The sequence below is a fragment of the Tiliqua scincoides genome, chromosome 7 (genome assembly GCF_035046505.1).
Source record: "Tiliqua scincoides isolate rTilSci1 chromosome 7, rTilSci1.hap2, whole genome shotgun sequence".
Lineage (NCBI taxonomy): Eukaryota > Metazoa > Chordata > Lepidosauria > Squamata > Scincidae > Tiliqua > Tiliqua scincoides.
In genome coordinates, this window is record NC_089827.1 from 18,389,330 (window position 1) to 18,409,600 (window position 20,271).

Here is a 20,271-nt window from a genome sequence, read left to right on the forward strand (position 1 = left end):
TGATCAACTGTGTTCTGATATTTTATCAGCAAACTTTCTAAAGTGAGGGACCCTCATGAACATTTCAGTAACAGTATCTATAATGTTCTTTCCATGCAAGCATATGGTGAGGAATTGAGGAAACCAGGACATAGAATTGATCTCAACAGCTTCCCTTTATTTAGTCTTGCAATTTTCAGCTGCTGTGTCACAAATTGTCTGCGGGTAGGCTGCAGGAGTTTTAGCAAAGGTAATTATTAGGACCTTTGGGGAGGCGAGACCCCTGCTGGCAGCACAGTGGGTGTTATCAGTTGTCAAAGTGATGGTGTAGCCCTGAAAATTTTATTAAAATTAAAAGATTTATATTGCGCCTTTCCCATGCAGCAGCAAATGCCCACAAGTTCCACACTAAAATGTACAATATGTCAAAACAATGACTAAATAGTATCATTAATAAAAATGATAAAATCAGTGGGCGTGATGCAACTATTTGGGCCAAAGCATTATTACAGAGGGCAGACATCAGCCCTTTACAAGGTGAAACAAATGTTTTGAGTTTGTATGCCATGATGTGAAAAAGGTTGGAAAATCACTGTTCTAGGTGCTAAGGAGGAGAGAGGGTAAGAAATATCTCTATTTCCCTTTTGGGGGAGACACCCGGTATAACCAGGATAAGGGGAAATGCAACAGCAAACAAACTTTACAGGCCCAAGTTCTCTGCATTTCCCTATGCTTGCTTTGTTCCTGCACTATGGAGGCACCCACATGGATTCTGGGGTGCGGGGACATGGAATGCAAGATGGCTCTGCCCCAATAGGACACAGTGGAAGTGAGACTAGAAAGAGAATTGTTTGCCATAATGATCAAGGGAAGTGCCCACATCCCCTCATCTGACACTCTACTCTCTTTGTTCCACCCATCATAGCAATGGGAAGGGGATCTTGCAACTTGCTTCCATTCCCACCAACCAATTCACTTGCTCTGTCTACATTTTATGATGGCTACTTTTACAGCAACGTAGTCTAACCCTAAAGCGAAAAGATTCAAAATGGCCTGAGTTTCTACTAAAATATCCTCTGCTTTGAAGTGTCCCCTGGAAGTAACTTATTTTATGCACGCAGACTGCCTTGTCAATGTTTGCTGTGACAAGATGACAACTATGAACAATATGTTATTGTGCTGTGCAGTGCAAAGGAGTGACAGTGAAAGACCTGGAGTCAAACTTTCATTCATTTACTAGGCTTCAGCGGATATCTCTGTAAAATGAAAAATTCTGTTTAAAAAAAGAAAGCAAAATTGTTTACAGAACATCAACAGTAGATCACTATGTAAGGAATGCATCTTCAGAAGCCATGTTTTGGTTTCCGTAAGCTTAGTCTATGTCATCGTGTCCATTTTTTGAATCAGTTTTACAGTATAGATATAGCATGTCTGCAACCCCTAGCTTTAACCAAAGCCCTTTGGGGGGCAATAATCATGCTTCTTTTATACAGTAAGAACTGGTCCCTAGCAGAATTGGGAGAAACAGTGTTAAGTTGTATAGTGCAAGATAGCAGCAGCATCAGGTTGGCATCCAAGGAAATGAATAGTGTTCTTTGAAAGCTACCTTACTACTTAATCCTTTTCCTAAGCCAGCACACAAGTACTTAGAATGGAGCATAGTAGCAAATATTCTATCACAAATATTACACTGGCACTGCAACAAACTACTTCAACTCAGATATTTGAGACTGGCCATCTCCACAAAAGCTTCTTCAAAGCTTCAAACAGCTTTCATTTCTGAACTTTCAAAACTAAGAACTTGCTTAAGGAAATCACAGAAGACTGTGATTGATTGATCTAGACAAGTCTTTCTCAAACTTTTAGCATCAGGACCCACTTTTTAGAATGAGAAACTGTAGTGACCAGAAGTGACATCATCAAACAGGAAAATTTTCCTAACAATCCTAGGCTGCAATCCTACCCACACTTACCCAGGAGTCAGTCCAATTTACTATCATTGTTAAAAGCATATGCATAATAGCTTGATAAAGTATAAATCTGTAACATTTCCCCAAATGCAGTCATATACCTTGGGAACATGAAGTCTACTATACTAAAAATAAAATATTGAAATGAATGGGGACCCACCTAGTGGGTCCCAACCCACAGTTTGAGAAACACTGATCTAGACTCATTTGTATTGGGGTAGTAAAATAGCCATGGACATATTTCAGACATGTAGCTTAAGTCAAATTAAAAAATATGTTGGAAATACAAGCTGCAACAGATGATATTTATAAATGTACAATGACAAGGAAGCTACTCTTAGTTAATTCAATAGGAGTTACAAGTAAACATATTTATAATCTCATATTTATCTCAAAAAACTTATAAATTATAAAGTCTGAAACAAGAAGGTAGTCACATACTTTGGGTCCAATTAAGAAACAAAGATTAGCTAGTGAGAATTGTGACAGTGCATTATTTATTTTGAACCATTCATTTTCTAGGACATTATTCTTCATGGCTTACTTCAGCTTTATTGTTAGACCAACAATTGCCTGCTTAACTTGTTGATGGTAGAAGACAACTTACCTCCAAATAATATCTACAAAATAGCCTAAGACTGCAACCATTTTACAATTTCCAACATTCAAAACAGTTGAGACCATCTTTATTTTAAACAGATCCTAGAAACATGTTAGTCGTACCGCTTGCTCTTAAACAGTGTCCGTATGAAGAATCAATGGTATTGCAGCCACTTCAGTAGTACAATCAAATCTGACTCAGAAGTATTCTGATTTCACAGCCATTGTATCATTTACAGAATCATAATAATGATTAGTGTGTTCTCAATTATTCAGTGCTCAACCTTATTGTAAGAATTTATGCAAAATTGGAGTCACATATCACTTTTCCTTTAGATGGAATGTGACAAATGTAGTGAAGTCCCCACAAGGAATCTAGTTTTAGACTCCAGTAAAGTGAACCAACTTTCAGTCTTTCAAAGCCAGATCTTAACACAGAATAATGAACCATTGATCTCAGTGGGTCTTGCTTCAGATTAAATGTTTGGATCATAGTGTGAAAGTCTGCATATAAATAAAGTTTTTCTTTATTAGAAAACTGGAGAATAGTCAGGGGCAGAAACAGATGTGGGGAAGCTCTAAGAGTAGATAATAAACTCCAAGAACTTTCAAAGTCTGATGAGAAATCTAGTCTATGTAATAATTAAAATTGACAGTAAGGTGTGGAATCAATGGGTTTGATCCCAAGAATTCCATTCTGCAGAGGAAGGGAACATTTGGAGATGTCTGCAGTACAGAAGTTACAGGGAGCAAAACATTTCATAGCTATGGAAAAACTCTGACTAAAAACCATGACATACACTTATGGTTTTGAACTAATGCATGACAACCACAGGCTGTGGACGTTACAAAAATCTGAAGTGGCATAGCCAGATAAGTGCAGTGGAAAGTTACAGGATTTATTTTTCTGCAGGAAAAGATCATCATGGAATGCTTTCAGTTCAATATATTAAAGGCAGGGGTGGAGTCTTTTTCCCCTCCCATCTCCTATTGTAATTCTTTTGTTCCCTGTGCAACTGCCAAGTTTAGTCAGTAGGTGTTTCACTTTCAGCTGGGCCCCGGATCAACCTTCGGATTCCCCTCTTTCCTGCAGGTCCTTTAGGCTTTGCAAAACTCTGTTTGTGTGCATGTTGTTTTGGATGAACTTCTTCATAAAGGAAGTCAGCAGTTAACTCGTCTCCATTATCTATTTCAATCTGCCATAGGGAAACAAAATACAATAATCCAAGTCATTTTGACATATCAAGTGTTTTGGAAAAAAATGCACTGTATACCCTTTATATTAAACCTTTAAGTCTATGCTGATGACAATTTTATGAAATGCACATGCCACTTGGCTTTTAAATGAATTGTAGTATTTTAATTTTCATTGTTATGATTTGATTGATGCTGCTTGGGGGGTTATCTGCTATTTATCTTTTCCTTTTAATTTCTGTAGCTGTTGTTATGGTTTTACTCTGTGCCCTGTTTTGTGTAAAGTTGCTTTTAAAAACAGTCTATAAATCTATTAAGTAAGAATGTAAAACAACTGAATCTGCAAAAAAGATCTATGAGCAAAAACATGCATCCCTGGACAATATATTTCCCCCCTCCCCCCATATATTCTGTTAAGATGTTGTATGGGGAGTGTTAAAAATTCTGATGGAGGGTTTTATGAGATGCATGAGGGTGTTAAAAGTTTTTGTGCCCCCAGGTGCCAGATATGCCACTGTACGAGTTAAAACACAAATCTTAAACTTGCAATAATACTGTACATAAATCATAAAACAGGCAGGGAAAACTGCAAGTGAAAGTGATTTGCTCAAGGGTACAAGAATATCACCAACCAGATTCCAGAAATCCAGGCCTCCCAAATGCTACTGCTGCATTCACACACTATGTAATAATAATAATAATAATAATAATACAGGTATTTATATACCGCCTTTCTTGGTTGTCAGATTTCTCCTCAGACTTTATTCAAGGCGGTTTACATAGGCAGGCTGATTAAATCCCCGTAGGGATTTTTACAATTGCAAGAAGGTTCTATCTTTCAAGAACCACAACAGTCCAGATGTTTCACTCTGATCTGGTTTCACATTCTGGCCTCCATCCTCCCACGCTCAGAGCAGATGGAATAAATCGGCTCAGCTTGTCAGCTGCTTCAAGGTCGCCCAGTGCCGGTGGCCTCGAACTGGTGACCTTTGGATGTTATCTTCAGGCAAATGGAGGCTCTACCCTCTAGACCAGACCTCCTGCCTCAATGTAGATTATTGCAACTACATGTTTGCCATTCCATGTATTTGACCAGAGTAATTATTACCTCATTGCAAATCCAAAAGCAATATGGTATTCCAAAGGAGTCCTGGCAACTGTGAAGCTTGGGGCAGATTGAGGAAAAAGATACCACTGCTATGTGAACTGGTTGAGCCATGAGAAGGAAGCGTGTGCTGCTCCAAGCTGAAGCAAACAGCTCTCCGTGTACTTTCATGTGCAGATGGCATGTGGATGACAGACTAAGGCTGTCCAGGAACAAACAATTGGTTTGACTTGCTCATTGAAGGGTTTACCTGTCACTTCAGCAGAGCCTGTTTGTAAATAGAAGGCTCTTTTATTCCTCATGCTGGGGGACTGACTGAAAAAAAAAGTGAAACTAAGCCAAAAAATTTGAGGGAGGGGCCACAGCTCAATGGTTGAGCACCTACATCGTATGGGGAAGGTCCCAGGTTCAACTCCTGGCAACTCCAGAAAGGACTAGAAAAGATCTCCATGCAAAACACTAGAGAGCTGATGCCACTGAGTGTAGACAACTGAACTAGACTGACCATGTCTTATGATCCTGGGAAACTCTGCACACACAAAGATAAGGACTACTGTAGCTGTACCTGTTAATTCAAAATGCAGACTGTACCACTAGCACTTCTGCAACTGTTTGCAGAATGGTGCTAGCAGCCATTTTCATTTAGACCCGGCCCAAAGACAGCAGTACAGATGATGGCCTCAGCGGTCTCCTCTCTCAAGTGAAAATGAAAGCTAACAAAGAGGCCTAGAGCTGAGGGATGGCCTGGCACAAGAACTAGGGAGCCCAAGCTATGTTTTTACCTTTCTGGCAATCTGCATCCACAGCTGTCTTTCTGCAATTTCTAGGAGAGGACTCTTGCAGCTGGAATACAGCATCCGTTCTCGTATACTACACATATAGCCAGGCATAGAGTAGATAAAGACTGCAGAATGTTTAAAGTGGGGAGAAGTTATTCAGAATAATCATCAGCAACAAGATTAGATTGCACACTTTTGGGAAGACAAGCACATATTACTGTGTGCCAGTACGCATCCATTGTAAAATTAGAGACCATTTTTACTTAATTTTTAAAGGAGTGGTAAGAGAGTCAAGCTGAAAAGGGTTTGGAACAAAACGAAACAAGGCTACAATCCTATGCACACTTTCCTAGGAGCAAGCCCCACTGAACAGAATGTGACTTACTTTTGAGTAAACCTGCTTAGGTTTGGACTGTAAGGGTACAATCCTAACCCCTGACATAAGCAATGACATAAGGGCAATGAAGCTCTGAGGTAAGGGAACAAACATTCCCTTACTTTGAGGAAGCCTCTGTGAGTGACACCCAACTGCAGGATGCAGCACATGTCCCATTGGCACCGCTATGCCAGTGCTGGAAAGCACTGACATAAGGGGTTAGGATTGCACCCTTAGATGGTTAACTATCTGAATTCAACACAAAGAGCAAACAAGAATATCATTTACATTCTAGAAGTGCAGCGTTTAAAGTTGCAACTGCTGCACGCCCAGAATGCGGTCCCCATCCAGACTGCATCCGAGCATTCCACTTGGGTGCCGCGCAATCCTCCTCCTTCTGAGGACAGGGATGCACTGGGCAGTTACATCATCTGCTTGGCATCCCAGAACAGGACGCAACAGGACGTCTGGGCAGACATGACTGCCCAGAGTGTCCCTGTTCCCCAACTGAGGGGGACGCTGAGTGGAACCAAAAGGTCTGCTCACTGGGCAGACAGATCCGTGTGAACTCAGGATCCAGCCCCTGGGCCAAAGTTTGTGTGGCTCTGTTCTCAAACTGAATAAGATGATTATCAGACTGAATTCAATAAAATCTAGCCAAGAGGCTTTTAGGTATCCAACTATGCACCCAAGTTTGTTCACAGGAAGGCCTTCATACCTATTGATTCCAAGTAGTCTCCTTCATGGGCATGTTTGTAGAGAAAAAAATGGTATCGTGCAGAATCCTTTGGAATCCTTTTCGGCAAGTCATTCAGTTCAGTCGGGAGAGTGTTAGCGAGACAAATAATTTCTTTTTTCATATCAATTTGCTGTTAATAGACATAATATTGCTTGGTATAAGATAAGTACATAATATCTGTGAGTCAACAAACATAAACATACGGAAACATGTTCAAGCTTGAACATGAGTTTTTAGCTGCAATTCTATACACACTTACCCAGGAGTAAGTCCCACTGAAATAAATGGGACCTACTTCTGAGCAGACATACCTAGGATTGCACTGTGATTCATTACTATACTACAATGGCTATAATTATGAAAAAGAGTACTATTTAGTATAGGTAGTTTCCATTTTAAAAAACAAGAGATATTTATACTTTGCAACTCAGATTTAATTCCAAAGTGCACCTACCAACTGCACATAGTTCAGTTGCTTATTTTTCAGTTTTTCCAGTGCCTGGATAGCTTCTTTAACTATAGGAAATGCTACCCCTTGGAGAGTTTGGTGCTTAGTGTCAACACTTACTTCAGTTTGTACCTGGGAAGAACAAGATCAAAAGTCAAAATATTCAAACATTTGTCTTCTATTTAATCAAAGTGCTCATATGAAAAAAAAAATATTCAACCAGCTGACAACTCTCATTGCAGAAACTCTCATTTCGGACTTCAGGTTCTTTCATACCTCCAACATAATTTCTCCATGAGAAATTTAAAATAATTTTCTTGATTAAAATGAAACAGTGGCTATAGTGGAAGCCACAAGGAAAGTGGAATGTGAAGGGAAAAAAGGGGAGGTACTTCAATTCAAAGATACTATCTGGACAAGAACAGACAGATAGGTTATGTCCATTAATACATTTAAACTGGGTGTCAGGGGGAAATAAGGTTAACTACTAGAAAAGGAATATTTTAGACTATCTTTAGAGTTATCCCCCCCCATTTAAATTATCAACAATTACACAGGCCAACACACATTTTGCTTCCTTAAACGTTACACCAATTCCTGGGTATATTTGGGGTGCTGATTCCAAAAATGGCATTTATTTTGCCCTATCACGTCTAGTTTTGGAGACATGGCATAGCCTCTTTAGTGAATGGTTCAAACAGCTTCCTCAAGAGGAAGCCTACACCATGGCTTCCTCATGAGGAAGCTGATTGAACCATTCACTAAAGAGGCTATACTGTATCTCCAAAACTAGACGTGATAGGGCAAAACGGATGTCATTTTTGGAATCAGCACCCCAAATTCATATCAAACCACCATAAAGTTTGGGAAAAACTTTTCTGACTCTCAATTTTGTAGGCCTGTGTTATTAGTCTTCGAGTGTAGTTTATAACTACAAAAACAAAAAAGAAACTTGTAGTACTTCAAATTCTGAACTTAGCGTTGGCAACCTTCAGTCTCGGAAGACTATGGAATCACGCTCTGGATGGTGGTTCTGGCACAGCGTCTAGTGTGGCTGAAAAGGCCGATTCGGGAGTGACAATCCCTTCCACACTGGGAGCAAGTGTAGTGTGTCCCTGATCTGTCTCCCTGGCTATGGGCCTTCCTTCTTTGCCTCTTTGCCTCAGACTGTTGGCCAAGTGTCTCTTCAAACTGGGAAAGGCCATGCTGCACAGCCTGCCTCCAAGCGGGCCGCTCAGAGGCCAGGGTTTCCAACCTGTTGAGGTCCACTCCTAAGGCCTTCAGATCCCTCTTGCAGATGTCCTTGTATTAGTAGGGATCTGGTATTAGTATTAACTAATACCAGTAGTATTAGTATTACTTAGCACTGGAAACTAGAAGACATTCTTCTCAGAAGGAAAAAGGAAGCATATATATTTATTCAGGTTTCTAATCCACCCATGCCTTTTAGAAATGCTTGGAACTGAAAGATGCTCTCTCACTGTAGATCTTTACAGAAAGTAATCTGGATTTGATTTCCTCTTTGTAGATTCTTAGATGTTTCACTTATCACACATTCCTGACTTTCCTTCAACAATATTTCAGAAATGCTTGGTTCCCAGCCCATGGCTAAAGTGAAGTACCTCACTAATCTTGATTTGTCGAAGTTCTTCTTCAGCTGCAGTCAGAGGGGCCGGGGAAGACTGAGTAACCAAGTACTTTCGGTATCCATTCAATGAAACATCATCCTGAAAACAAACCAAAAAAAAAAAATCAATCATTTGCACTAATGGTTTATTCTGCTGCAGAATTTTCTTCTGAAGACTTCTAGTTCAGGGTCTTTGGGCATAAACGGTTTTATACCAGATTAACAGCCCAGTCCTATCCATTGCTGGCACACTATCCATTGCTGCTAGGCCCATGCAGTATCCAGTGCTGGATCGGAGCAGCTGAGAGTTCTCCTCGGGGTAAGAGTATTTGTTCCCTCACCCTGCGTAGTGCCCCAGTCTTCTCAATAGGGCTACTTGGACCAGCAGCAGCTGTTTAGCAGGTGCAGATCCGAGTAGCCCCATGTAGGACTCAAACCTGGGACAGGGGTTAGAATGCAGCAGAGGCCAGTTCTGCCATCCCTGCCCCCCTCCTGGGCCTGAACTGCCCCTTCCACCTCTGGAACACCCTCTCACCATCCACCCCCTCCACCACCTGGCACAACAATCAACTGCCTCTACAACCGTCGGACAGGATGCAGCACCCATGAGATGGTGCAGATCTTCCCACCAGTGTGGCATACACTTTACAGCACTTCTGTGATCGCAGCACCAGCACTGCCCAACCATAGGATCAGGATGTAAATGTCTTTAATTTTACAAGGAAAAGTAACAGTGCTCTTCTTGGAAGCCACTCAGAAACAAACCCTTGCAAGTGAGCCATAGCAAAACACTGACCTTGTTTGTTCCAAAGACTTCATCTTTAATATGTCCACCTCCAAATTCTTTCTTCAGCGTTGCCCGTGTAGCAGCATACAACATTTTCTGACGAACCTGATAAGTTATAAAAGAGACTGGTTTTTGCTTTTGCAGTTGAATTAATTTTTGCCTTTCAAGTGCAGATGAGAAAAGAAAAAGACAAAACTACCCTACAGACATACGTTGGGTACCTGAATGGTAGACAGTTACTAAAGGACATTGTGCCTTGTATGTCATCCACAGGGCAAGCGTGTGCTTGTAAAACAGAAAGCGAGTTTGCTAGTTTTCAGACCAGTAGACCCACTCACTAGGGATAGGATGTTTGTAGTTACCTGCGGAAGTACATCCTTGAGCTACAAGCTTATCTTTAAGCTGCAATCTCTATTTCTCAGTAGGAGTAAATCTTGTTAAAATTCAACAGACTTAAATGTGAAAATGTGCATAGGATTTTGGCTGTTGGCCTGGTTTTAAGAAATTAGACAGCAAGTACTATCCCTTCCCCCAAACAGACTACCCTTGAAGACCTCATTTTTTCATATGCCCTGAAAGCTAAGCCCTGCATTTCTCATGCACATACAGGCGCATGGGAGCGGTTTACCCACAGTGCTAATAGCTTGGGACAACCATCCCAGTGAAATAAAGTGTGGGAGTATTCTCTAGCCAATCAGCACCTTCCCTCCTGGTTGGGTCAGGAATGAGGAGAGGGTGGGGGACACAAAATCCCTGGGGCCCAGGATTCCAGGTCAATACAAAACAAATTGGCAATATTATCATTATCCCCCTCTACCAAAAAAATAAAAAATAAAAAATGGGTATCTCAATCTCAGCCTTTCCACCACAGCTTTAATCCACTTTCAGTGCATGTCTATTACCCCCATTTCATTTAGTTTTAATCCTGCTCATACTAAGTTAAAACTGTAATATTAAAAAAATGCAGTAACATTTGGTTTGTAGGAAAATTTAGGGAGGGGGGGCAATCAGGCATCTTGCCTTGGGCCCAATGCCAGCTCTCAGTGGCCCTGGGTTAGGTGCCTCTTAGCTGGAAAAGACATATGTAACCCACTTTGCTGATATCATATCTGCTGATATGATCACAGAATTTTTACTTATACCACAACTATGGCCAAGTGGCTATTGACCAGCTGGCTATATGTGTGATGAATAAGAGAAAGGGAATCCAAGATTTGCTGTGTCAGCAGACAAATGCCTCCAAATGGTAAACTGCTGGGGGGGGGGGATGGAAGAGAAAATACCTCATGGTCTAAAAGTTTTGACCTGGGTTTATAACACTCGCTCATGATTTTATTCCGTTACTTACAGGAGAATGGTCTGGTGACCATGCAATAAAGATCCATTCATATCCTTGAGCATTCTGAGAATCTAATCTATACAGGATATAACACGGCTGCTTGTCCTCAAGTAGTGTTAGAACAAAGGGATCATAGTCCTTTTCCCAGGATTCATCAGGTTGTTTAGCAGATCCCACAATAAGCTGCTCTGTGAGGATACAGAGGAGGTTAGCATGCTACTGCCAACAGCATAAAGAGAAACTGTACTTCATTACATATCTGCTCAAAGATCAACAGTAGATAATTACTTAAGATAATAAACAGAAATGATTAAAAAAAATTCCACCAAAAGACCAAAAGTCTTAACTTTTTTTTTTAATATACAACTGGTGGAATTTATTAAAACCTGGAATGCTAGGATTCTAAACACAGAATTGAATTGTATCTTTCTGCAATATAGCTAAGTTGTGGGGTATTTATACATGATGTTTTGGGAGATTTAAAAACGGTGTTTTATGTTCGTTTAAGAGAATAAGATTTTGAGAAGCAATTTTGCATTTGGACGTTGTGGATTGATGAAAGGGAGGAAAGAATGCAAGCAGTTGCAATTTATCCCTGAACAATTCTGGTATAAAAACACTTCCTTGAATATAGCAGGTAGAATTCCCCAGAGGCAATTCTCATGTTATCCTGAGACATCTAGGGCAGGGGCCTCCAAACTCCGGCCTGCTGGAATATCCATTCTGGCCATGGCATGGCATGGTGCAGTGATGGGAAAGCCTTACCATTCGGGCACACAACGATAACCAGTTTTCCCACTCTGTGACAGCAGAAACTCACACCGGGGAGCTGCTTCCTCAGGAAATTGGGGCACAGAGTCATCTGGGGTGATTGGCAGTGGAAGGGGCTCCCAGGCAAAAGGCTCTCCAACACATTGCATGAAATGCACGTTGCACTGATTGCTGCCAGAATGGTAAGGCTTTGCCACTGCTGGACCTGGAATGAATGCTATGATGGGCCAGAGTTTGGAGACCTTTGCTCTAGGGCAGTCCTTTACACTTCTAAACAGAGTGTCAGGGGGCCTTACAACACCAGCACGTGTGCTGAATGGGGAAGTGCCAAGCAGATGGTGAACACTTATGATGTGCTCATAGAGCTCCTGAAGGGGTCTCCGGGAGCCCCAGGGTTCCTAAGAGCACACTTTAATAAATGCTGAGCTTTTACTGACCAGGTGATAGGAAGAACTTGTCCTCTCTCTCTCTCTCTCCCCCCCCCCCCACTGCAGGTCTCTGCAGGCTATGATTTTATGTAATTATTCAAGTAATTAAGGTAGCTAAACTGCAAGCATTTCCAATCAACAAATGGTTCCAAGACCTCAAGAACAGTAAATGCACTTGTGCATTTGAGATATTTTTATTTTTTTTTACTCATCTATGCAATTCTCTTAAAGAAGACAGAGAAAGAAAAAGTAAACACTCACCATTTTCAATGATTATTTTTAAAAATCTGTATTGTCCATTTCTGGCTCTTGCAAAAGTTTCTCTGACATCTTCACTGGCTGAAAACGGGAGAAAATTAATAGACTGATGCACCTGGGTAAGGTTTCCAACATCCACTCACTTCATTAATACATTCCAAATGCTACAGCTAAAATATTCTGCTACAGGTTTAACACAGAGCAGGGTAACATTTGATAGGCCAATGCATGTATGCTATTTTACACACATTGTTGGGAAAACTGCTGTTAGGGGATGGCAAGATGCTATGTCAAGCAGTTTCACAAACTGTGGGTACAGAACCCAATTCTTGCTGGTTTGTGAAACTGATAAGGCTATGATAGCAGACAGGGCTACGTGCATCAAGGGTTAAACAAGTTGCTACGGGGACAAAGACGACAATGCTGCCCAATCACCATTATAGGCACATCCCATGGCATTTATAAATTAATTGGCAGCCTCTAGGGCAATGTTTCTCAAACTGTGGTTGTCGGTGGGTTGTGAAAGTGACAAGCTGATAGCCGACAAACCCTGCTGAGCCCTATAGAAAGTGAAACAGAGCCACACATGTGTGTTGACCCATGAGTAGACAAACGTGCCTTGGCTTCTATCAAAGGCCAGGTGGAGAGAAATACAAGGCCACCAGAATGGTCCTGATTCAATGAACATGCTACAAAAAAAGCTCCAGAAGGCGACCCCCCACTGTAGCAAAAAAGAGCAGCTGGTAAAGTGATTTTTTTTTAAGGCTCACAAAGCTAGGTGGGTCCTGATAAAGAGTTGCTTTAAAAAGTGAATCCCAGTGCTAAGAAGTTTGGGAACCACTGCTCTAGGGCCTTTAAAAAGTTTGAGGTCCACACTGCACTATGTCATTCCAACAATTATAAATGAGATGAATAGTCATTACTGTCCACTATGCTAGGGAACATCAGACTGATTGTGGAGTTTATCAGTATATTTGGTGGAGTTGCTCTGGAGCAAAGAGGCATGGGGGGGGGAATCAGAGCAATAATGGAGAAGATCTTGTTACTGTATCATTTTAGATCTTTTTTTTTGTTCTTAGTAATCTATAAGAATGATATTGTGGAAAGACAACACTTTACATTTACAGTACGGATGGTCACGGCAGCTGAAATTCTTTGTGGAAAATACCAGGGACTCTTTACAATCCCTAATAACTGGGAATGGCTAGAAAGAACGTGGAATATGCAGTAATAGCAAAATTGATGGTTGATTTACAGGTAAAAGGATAAACTCCAGAAATGGGATACTTTTATGGCTAATTGGGAGCCATTTATTACATTTTCCATTATACCTTACTGCTGGGTATACACTTTCTCTTTCTAATGATACTGCTTTGCTGGTCATATACTGATGTTTTCAGTCAATACCAATTTTTGTGAGTCCGTTAATGTCATTGGAGGCATACATATTGTGCACAGGCATGTGAATTATAACAAACAAAATGTTATTTTACAGTCAGAGTCTCTTAAAATGTTATCCTGTCTATTCTGCAAATAAGGAACGTATGAATACTGTTCAAGACAGCTGGCGTAGGTTTTTATTGTAGACAATATTCAGGTACGATGGACGTGATCACAAATGCACAAGTCAGTCAAAATGTATTTGCTAGTTTGCAAAACACATTGCAAAAATTTGCAAGCAGCACTGAATTCAAATACAGAACCACACACTGAGCTGGGTACAAGGTTGATCTTGGATAGTAATTTCACTTATTTTTATCCCATTTTTCCTGCAACTGTAGCAGAGATACAGCAGAGATACAGTGACAGTGTAGCAAGAAATGAGCAAAACCACATAAATCCAATAAAATACAGAAACCACAATATTAGAATGATATTGGTGTAACAAATAAAAAGAAATGATACAGCCACGTGACTGCCCTGCCCAAGACAGGGATTCTCAAACCACACACATTGAGAAATTAAGCCATGATGTTGAATACATCCATCATCCTAGACTGATGTCATAGGAGGGCCTCTGTAAAAAAGCACTGTCAACTTATGGGCAGTGAGATCAGCCTATCAAACATCACCTGAAGTTCTCCCAACACAAATTGAATATTCACATTTGTATTCTACTCTTCATTTGTTGAGCTCAGGGTGTGGGCTACCCCATGCTATCCTCAGAACACCTGACAGGCAGATTAGAGAGTAAAGATTAGAGAATAGATAAAGATTACTCAGAACCTGATCCTACTGACAGGCTCCACCAGTGCTGGGTGCTGTAAAGCACTGTAAAGCGGTTTTTGGCACCCAGTGGGTGAGCAGTGCCGATGGGAAAGTCTGCGCCATCCCATGGGTGCTGCATCCCACCCAACAGCTGTTTGGGTAGGTAGGTCTTGTGCCATACAGCAGAGGGTCAGGTGGTGGAAGGGTGTTCTGGAGGCAAGGAGGGGTATTTCTTGGGGGGAAGGGTTAACGGGGACAGATTGGGCCCGGGAGGGGAGTGGGGGAAGAAGCTGGTCTCTGCCGCAGCCTAGCCCACATCCTGGGCCTGCCAGCATTACAGGGGGGCTACTTGGTTTGGTCCTAGCTATTTAGGTGGTGCAGTTCCACGTAGCCCCACTGAGCAGGTTGGGGCACTGTGTGGGGTAAGGTCTCCCTGAGGAGACCTCCTGCCTATTCAAATACAATGCTGGATAAGCGTGGGCCCAGTGGCCCTGCTGTACCAGCATTGGATAGGATTGAGCTATTAGTGACTTTTATGAATGGAAATTTGAACCCAGGTATTCCTGATCAAAATCTAACACTAACCAATGCACAATACTAATGGTTCTCAAGCTGGTGGGTTGTAACCCACCAGTTCGTGTAAAGGTTCCTCTGTCCCTTTAAGGGGCGGGGGAAGGGGAGAGGCAGGGAAGCAATCCCCAGGATCATGTCCCTATGGGGGGGGCAAGGGGAGTGCTTTCACTTACTTGTAAGTAGGTAGGGCTGCTGGAGGCTGCTGTTTTGCAGGAAGTGCTTTGTGCCCAGTTTATTGAACATTCTAGGCCTTGGGGAGCGCTGCAGAGGGCTGAGCAGGGTTTCCTGCACTTCTTGCAGCCTCCAGCAGCCCTATCTACTTACAAGTAAGTGAAAGTACCCCCCTTAGCGACGCGATCTTTGCTCCTCCCCTGCAAAGACTTACTGAGGGAGTAAAGCTCCCTCAAAGTTTGAGAACTACTGCACTATACCAGTGATTTTCAACCTGTTTCATCACACCGCACACTGACAAAGTACTAAAATTGTCAAGGCACACCATCAGTTTTTTGACAATTGACAAGGCACACCATGCTGTTGGTACGGGGCTCACACATCCCAAAGGCCCTACTAATAAATGACCCTTCCCCAAACTCCCATGGCACACCTGCAGACCATTTGCGGCACACTAGTGTGCCGTGGCACTGTGGTTGAAAATGGCTGCACTATACAAGAATTCTTTTCTTGAACATAAAGCTTCAAAGAAGACTGGGGGCCCAATCCTATCCAATTTTCCAGTGCCGGTGCAGCCGTGCCAGTAGGGCATGCTGCATTCTGTGGTGGGGAGGTAGTCATAGAGGCTTCCTCAAGGTATGGGAACATTTGTTCCCTTATCTCGGGGCTCCATTGTGGCAGCACTGGTGCTGGAAAGTTGGATAGGATTGAGCCCTAAACTGGTAGCAGTTTCATTGAAGTACTGCTGGAACACTAAAAAAAATGCAATTAAGAATTTGACCAAAACCTTATAGAGTTTTCTTGGCTCTCTAAGAACAAGAATTCACCTTCTATACTACAATACTAAGATCATAATGGACATGCTCCAGCTACAGTTAAGCACTTAATTTTAACTAGGAAAATGCACCTGCTTAAAAATCCTCTTCTTGAATTGGGATACTTTTTAAATGTTGTTTGCTAACAGTGTATTGAGCAATATTTCTCTTTTTTGTTACACAAACAAAATGCAATGGCATTAGTCAGATTATGAGCCTTGTGCATAAATATGGTTTATGTACATAGACGCAATCCTGGGAGAGTAGCTGGCATACCAATGCACTTTCTAAAACATAGTGCGTCATGACAATATACAAAGCTCGCCTGGAATAATTTGGCGACGTAGCTATTGAGAACTAGGTACCGTCCCTTTCCTAATAAAAGCTCTGCAAATCTTACAAACCAGTGTTTTTCAAACTGTGGGTCGGGACCCACTAGGCAGGTTGCGAGACAGTTTCAGGTGGGTCCCCATTCATTTCAATGTGTATTTTATTTTTAATACATTAGACTTGATGCTACCATGGTATGTGACTGCATTTGGGGAAGCGTTCCAGATGTGGATTTTTAACAGGATACTATGTATATATTTTTAACAATGAGAGTCAATGGGGCTTACTCCCAGATAAGTGTGGATAGGATTGCAGCCTTTGGAATGTTTGGGGAATTCTTTTCAGATCAGCAATTGCTTGGGAGGGCTAGGAAGGTTCTTTATTTTAAATAAATTTTTAAACTTCAACTTAATGTAAGCTTTTAATTGACTTAATTAATTGATTAATTAAATTTGATTTTGTTATATGGGGTGTTAAAAAATTTCCTGCTTGATGATGTCACTTCTGCCCAAAACATCAATTCCACTGGGTCCTGGACAGATTGTCATTCTAAAAAGTGGGTCCGGGTGCTAAAAAGTTTGAGAACAACTGCTATAAACCATCAGGTTTAACCCAGAGGTTCCCAAACATACCTGGGTGATGACGCCCCTGCAGCCTCTTCTTCCTGGTTCAGCCAGGTGCACCCAAACCTTGCAAGATCCAAGATGGTGGCACCCAAACCTCGCAAGAGAACAAGTGGGGGGGGCCACTGGGGACACCTTGCGGTGCCCTTGTGAATGTGCTGCAGCATTGTAATGCACACTTTGGAAACCCCTGGGTTTAACCAATAAAAGTCATTGCTCCTGTTTTATGTCATCTGGATCAACACACCAAGTACCACTTATATATCACATTTTTATGAAATGGAAATGGAAAAAAGGCAAACTACACAGAGTTCTTTATGCCACTTAAACCAATCCATTGTTTTAAATTTCTGAGTTTTGTCTGGCCTTGACAATCAACAGATGAGTCACGCATGGCAACACAAAAACATTTTTCCTACTGGAAGAGTACAGTATACAAAAAGAGTCATGTGACCGTTACTGAGCTCTGACCAATGTAAATTGATCTTTTGTCTCTTTAGTTGCCTGGAGAGCAAAGTCTGAAAAGCATTAGTTTCCCCTGTCCTTGGAATATTCCAGGGCCTATGAAGTGGAGGGGCTTCCTCCTTTGTGGACAGCCCCAGAAGCAATTGTGCCTGACCCCCATGCTGCTGCCACGGGGGCATAGCTTGATCTGAGCATTAGCACCAGCCCTGATCGGCAGTGTAGATTTATATAAGAACTGCCACGTTGGGTCTATGCTCAGGAGCCAAAGAGACGCCTTGCAGAGCCAGCTGAAAAATCCAAGTCTTGTCAGAAGAGTTGCCAGCGCGTATCTGGCCGTGTGCCTTTAACGTGCATGCAACAAGCAGCCAATCAATGGCTGCTCTTCAAGCTGGATTAAAACAAAATCCTAAACAAACCCATAGGTGTTGAATTTCTGCTTGTGCATCTTCAAGCTACTCATTCCATCTCGGCATCCACATCCCCCACTGTGACACCCCCAAGTGCTGCAAAGTGGAGGCCCATTGAATATAGTGGAGCTTACTTCCGAGCAGAAGTGCATAGGATTGTGCTGTAGGAATGACTGACTTCAGAAAGGCTTGGACTCTCTGCACATGATCAGGCTGCAAAAGTCCCACTGAATTCAGTGGGGTTTGACTCCAATTGAACTTTAATGCTATCCCCCCCCCCCCATGCGGCTCAGTCCCTTAAGGGGATGATGACATCTGCTGGTGTTAAGGCCACCATGTCACCCCCTCATTCACACACCATACTTGGAGCCCAATCCTAGGAATGTCTACTCAGAAGTAAGTCCCATTATACTCACTGGGGCTTACTCCCAGCTAACCATGGAGTGTGGACTATCCACACTTTCCTGAGAGTCATATCCATTGACTACAATGGGACTTACTTCTGAGTAGACAGGCCTAGAATTGTAGCCCTAGTAGTCAATTGCATGACTATTTGCAAAGGTGGCCCATGTGCACTTTTAGTGCACTTTTGGGAAGCCTGGTTCCATCATTGGATCAGAGAGACTTTCCTTCCCTCCTCCCCCCCCCCAAAAAAAGTAAGGACAAAGTGTGGGAGAAGCAGTTCTTAGCACACAAAATGTGTCTCTACCTGAAACATCCACCTTTCAACCTGGAAAGCCCCCCCCCCAAAGAGTCAAGGACATGAGGTGGATGGGGAGAGGGATGTTCTTTTCTCTCTCACACAGCACCAGAACCAGGGGATCATCCACTAAAACTGAGTGGGGAGAGTCAGAATAGATAAAAGAAAATATTTCTTTACCCACCATGTGGTTAGTCTGTGGAACTCCTTGCCACAGGCTGTGGCAATGGCATCTGGGCTAGATGCCTTTAGAAGGGGAATGCACAAATTTCTGGAGAAAAAATCCATCACAGGTTACGAGCCATGATGGTTATGGGCAACCTCCTGATTTTAGTAGGCTACCTCAGAATGCCAGATGCAAGGGACTGGCACCAGGATGCAGGTCCCTTATGCGCTCCCTCAGGCACCTAGTGGGCCACTGCGAGCCACAGGAAGCAGGACCAGAAAGCCCTTTGGCCCAGTGGGGCTTTTTTATGAGGCAGGTGAGGCAGAGCCTCCCCACCAGTGTCCCTTGAAAAGCGCCGCCACCTTGTGAAGTGGGCAAGCGCCCACAACCCACTAGAGCGCAAGCACCCACAAGTCACAACCCACCCACAGGGTTGTGAGTGCTTGTGCATCTCCCAAGCAGCTTTTGGAAGGACTCCAGTGGGGAGGCTCAGCCTCACCTGCCTCCCCCTCCACGGCACATCCCTGCCTCTTAGCCATGGGTGGCACACTCTAGACCGGCTTAGAAAGTTTCAATGAGGGCATCGCTGCCTGGGAGAAGAGGTGCCAGGCCTGGAGGCTGTAGTTCAGCCCCCTCCCTCCCCCGTAGAGTGGAAGGAAAAGTCTCTCCACGTCCCAGTGCAAGTAAGTGCCTGAAGTTTGGTCCATCATCATCATCATCATCATCATCTCTGGCCCCCCTCTAGCTCCTGCACTGGAGAGGCAGGGAGGGAGGGAGGCAGGGAGGGAGCCACCCCCGGGCAGGGAGTTTGGAGGGCCCCCAGGGGAAGGCAGGGAGCAGGGGGTCGGAGGAGGCTGGGAGCCAGGGGGTACCTTGGATGCCCGTCTGGTGGGACATGGCGCGGAGCGACCTCTGGCCAACGCAGGCTCCAGCAGGGGGACAGGTAGGCGCTGCTGCCCGGGGAGTCCGGACCGGTCCGGGACTCTCACGTGACGCGCCGGCGCCACTCAGCAGCTCGCATTCCTTTCTTCCGGCCCGGCTGCTGAGCTGGGATTACTCTGCCAAGCGCCGCCCCGAGCCCGGCTGCTCTCTCCGAAGGACGCTGCCTGGGGGAGCGAGCACCCCGTGGGCAGCCGGGCTCAGCCCGAGCTGGGCTGGCTCGCAAGCAAGCGACAGCCCCAGCCCAGGAGGGTCTACTCAGGAGTAAGCCCCATGGGGTTCAGTGGAGCCTACTCCCAGGAAAGTGTGCCCAGGACTGGAGCCCCAGCCTGGCCACACTTTCCTGGGAGTAAACCCCATTGACTCTGATGGGACTTACTTCTGAGTAGACAGGCATAGGATTGGGCTCCCAGGCCGCCATCCTAGCCGCACTTTCCCGGGAGTAAGCCCCATTGGAAACAATGGGGCTTACTT

At 43.4% G+C, this 20,271-nt stretch overlaps 1 protein-coding gene across 2 annotated transcripts; it reads right to left on the minus strand.

Moving 5' to 3' along the window:
- Positions 1–2,362: 2,362 nt before the first annotated feature.
- Positions 2,363–19,827, minus strand: TWF1 (twinfilin actin binding protein 1). Of its 2 annotated transcripts, XM_066633951.1 has the most exons (9): positions 19,731–19,827; positions 12,404–12,481; positions 10,953–11,131; positions 9,614–9,709; positions 8,813–8,917; positions 7,197–7,322; positions 6,722–6,872; positions 5,631–5,752; positions 2,363–3,745 (listed from the first exon to the last, which is right to left on the minus strand). In XM_066633951.1, the coding sequence occupies exons 1-9, from the start codon at positions 19,753–19,755 to the stop codon at positions 3,575–3,577; spliced, it is 1,053 nt and encodes a 350-aa protein (XP_066490048.1). In that variant the 5' UTR covers positions 19,756–19,827; the 3' UTR covers positions 2,363–3,574. The 2 variants fall into 2 exon arrangements, with proteins under 2 accessions (XP_066490048.1, XP_066490049.1); XM_066633952.1 differs by lacking the exon at positions 19,731–19,827 and having other exon boundaries at positions 10,953–11,126; positions 12,404–12,467.
- Positions 19,828–20,271: the final 444 nt, after the last annotated feature.

Bases quoted from the DNA above. Each gene is read 5' to 3' on its own strand.
- TWF1 (XM_066633951.1), bottom strand. From the start codon at position 19,755: ATGTCCCACCAGACGGGCATCCAAG. The intron at 11,132-12,403 runs GTGAGTGTTTAC...GTATCCTCACAG, and splicing joins AAAAATAATCATTGAAAATG to AGCAGCTTATTGTGGGATCT. The intron at 8,918-9,613 runs GTCAGTGTTTTG...GTTTGTTTTCAG, and splicing joins AAGTCTTTGGAACAAACAAG to GATGATGTTTCATTGAATGG.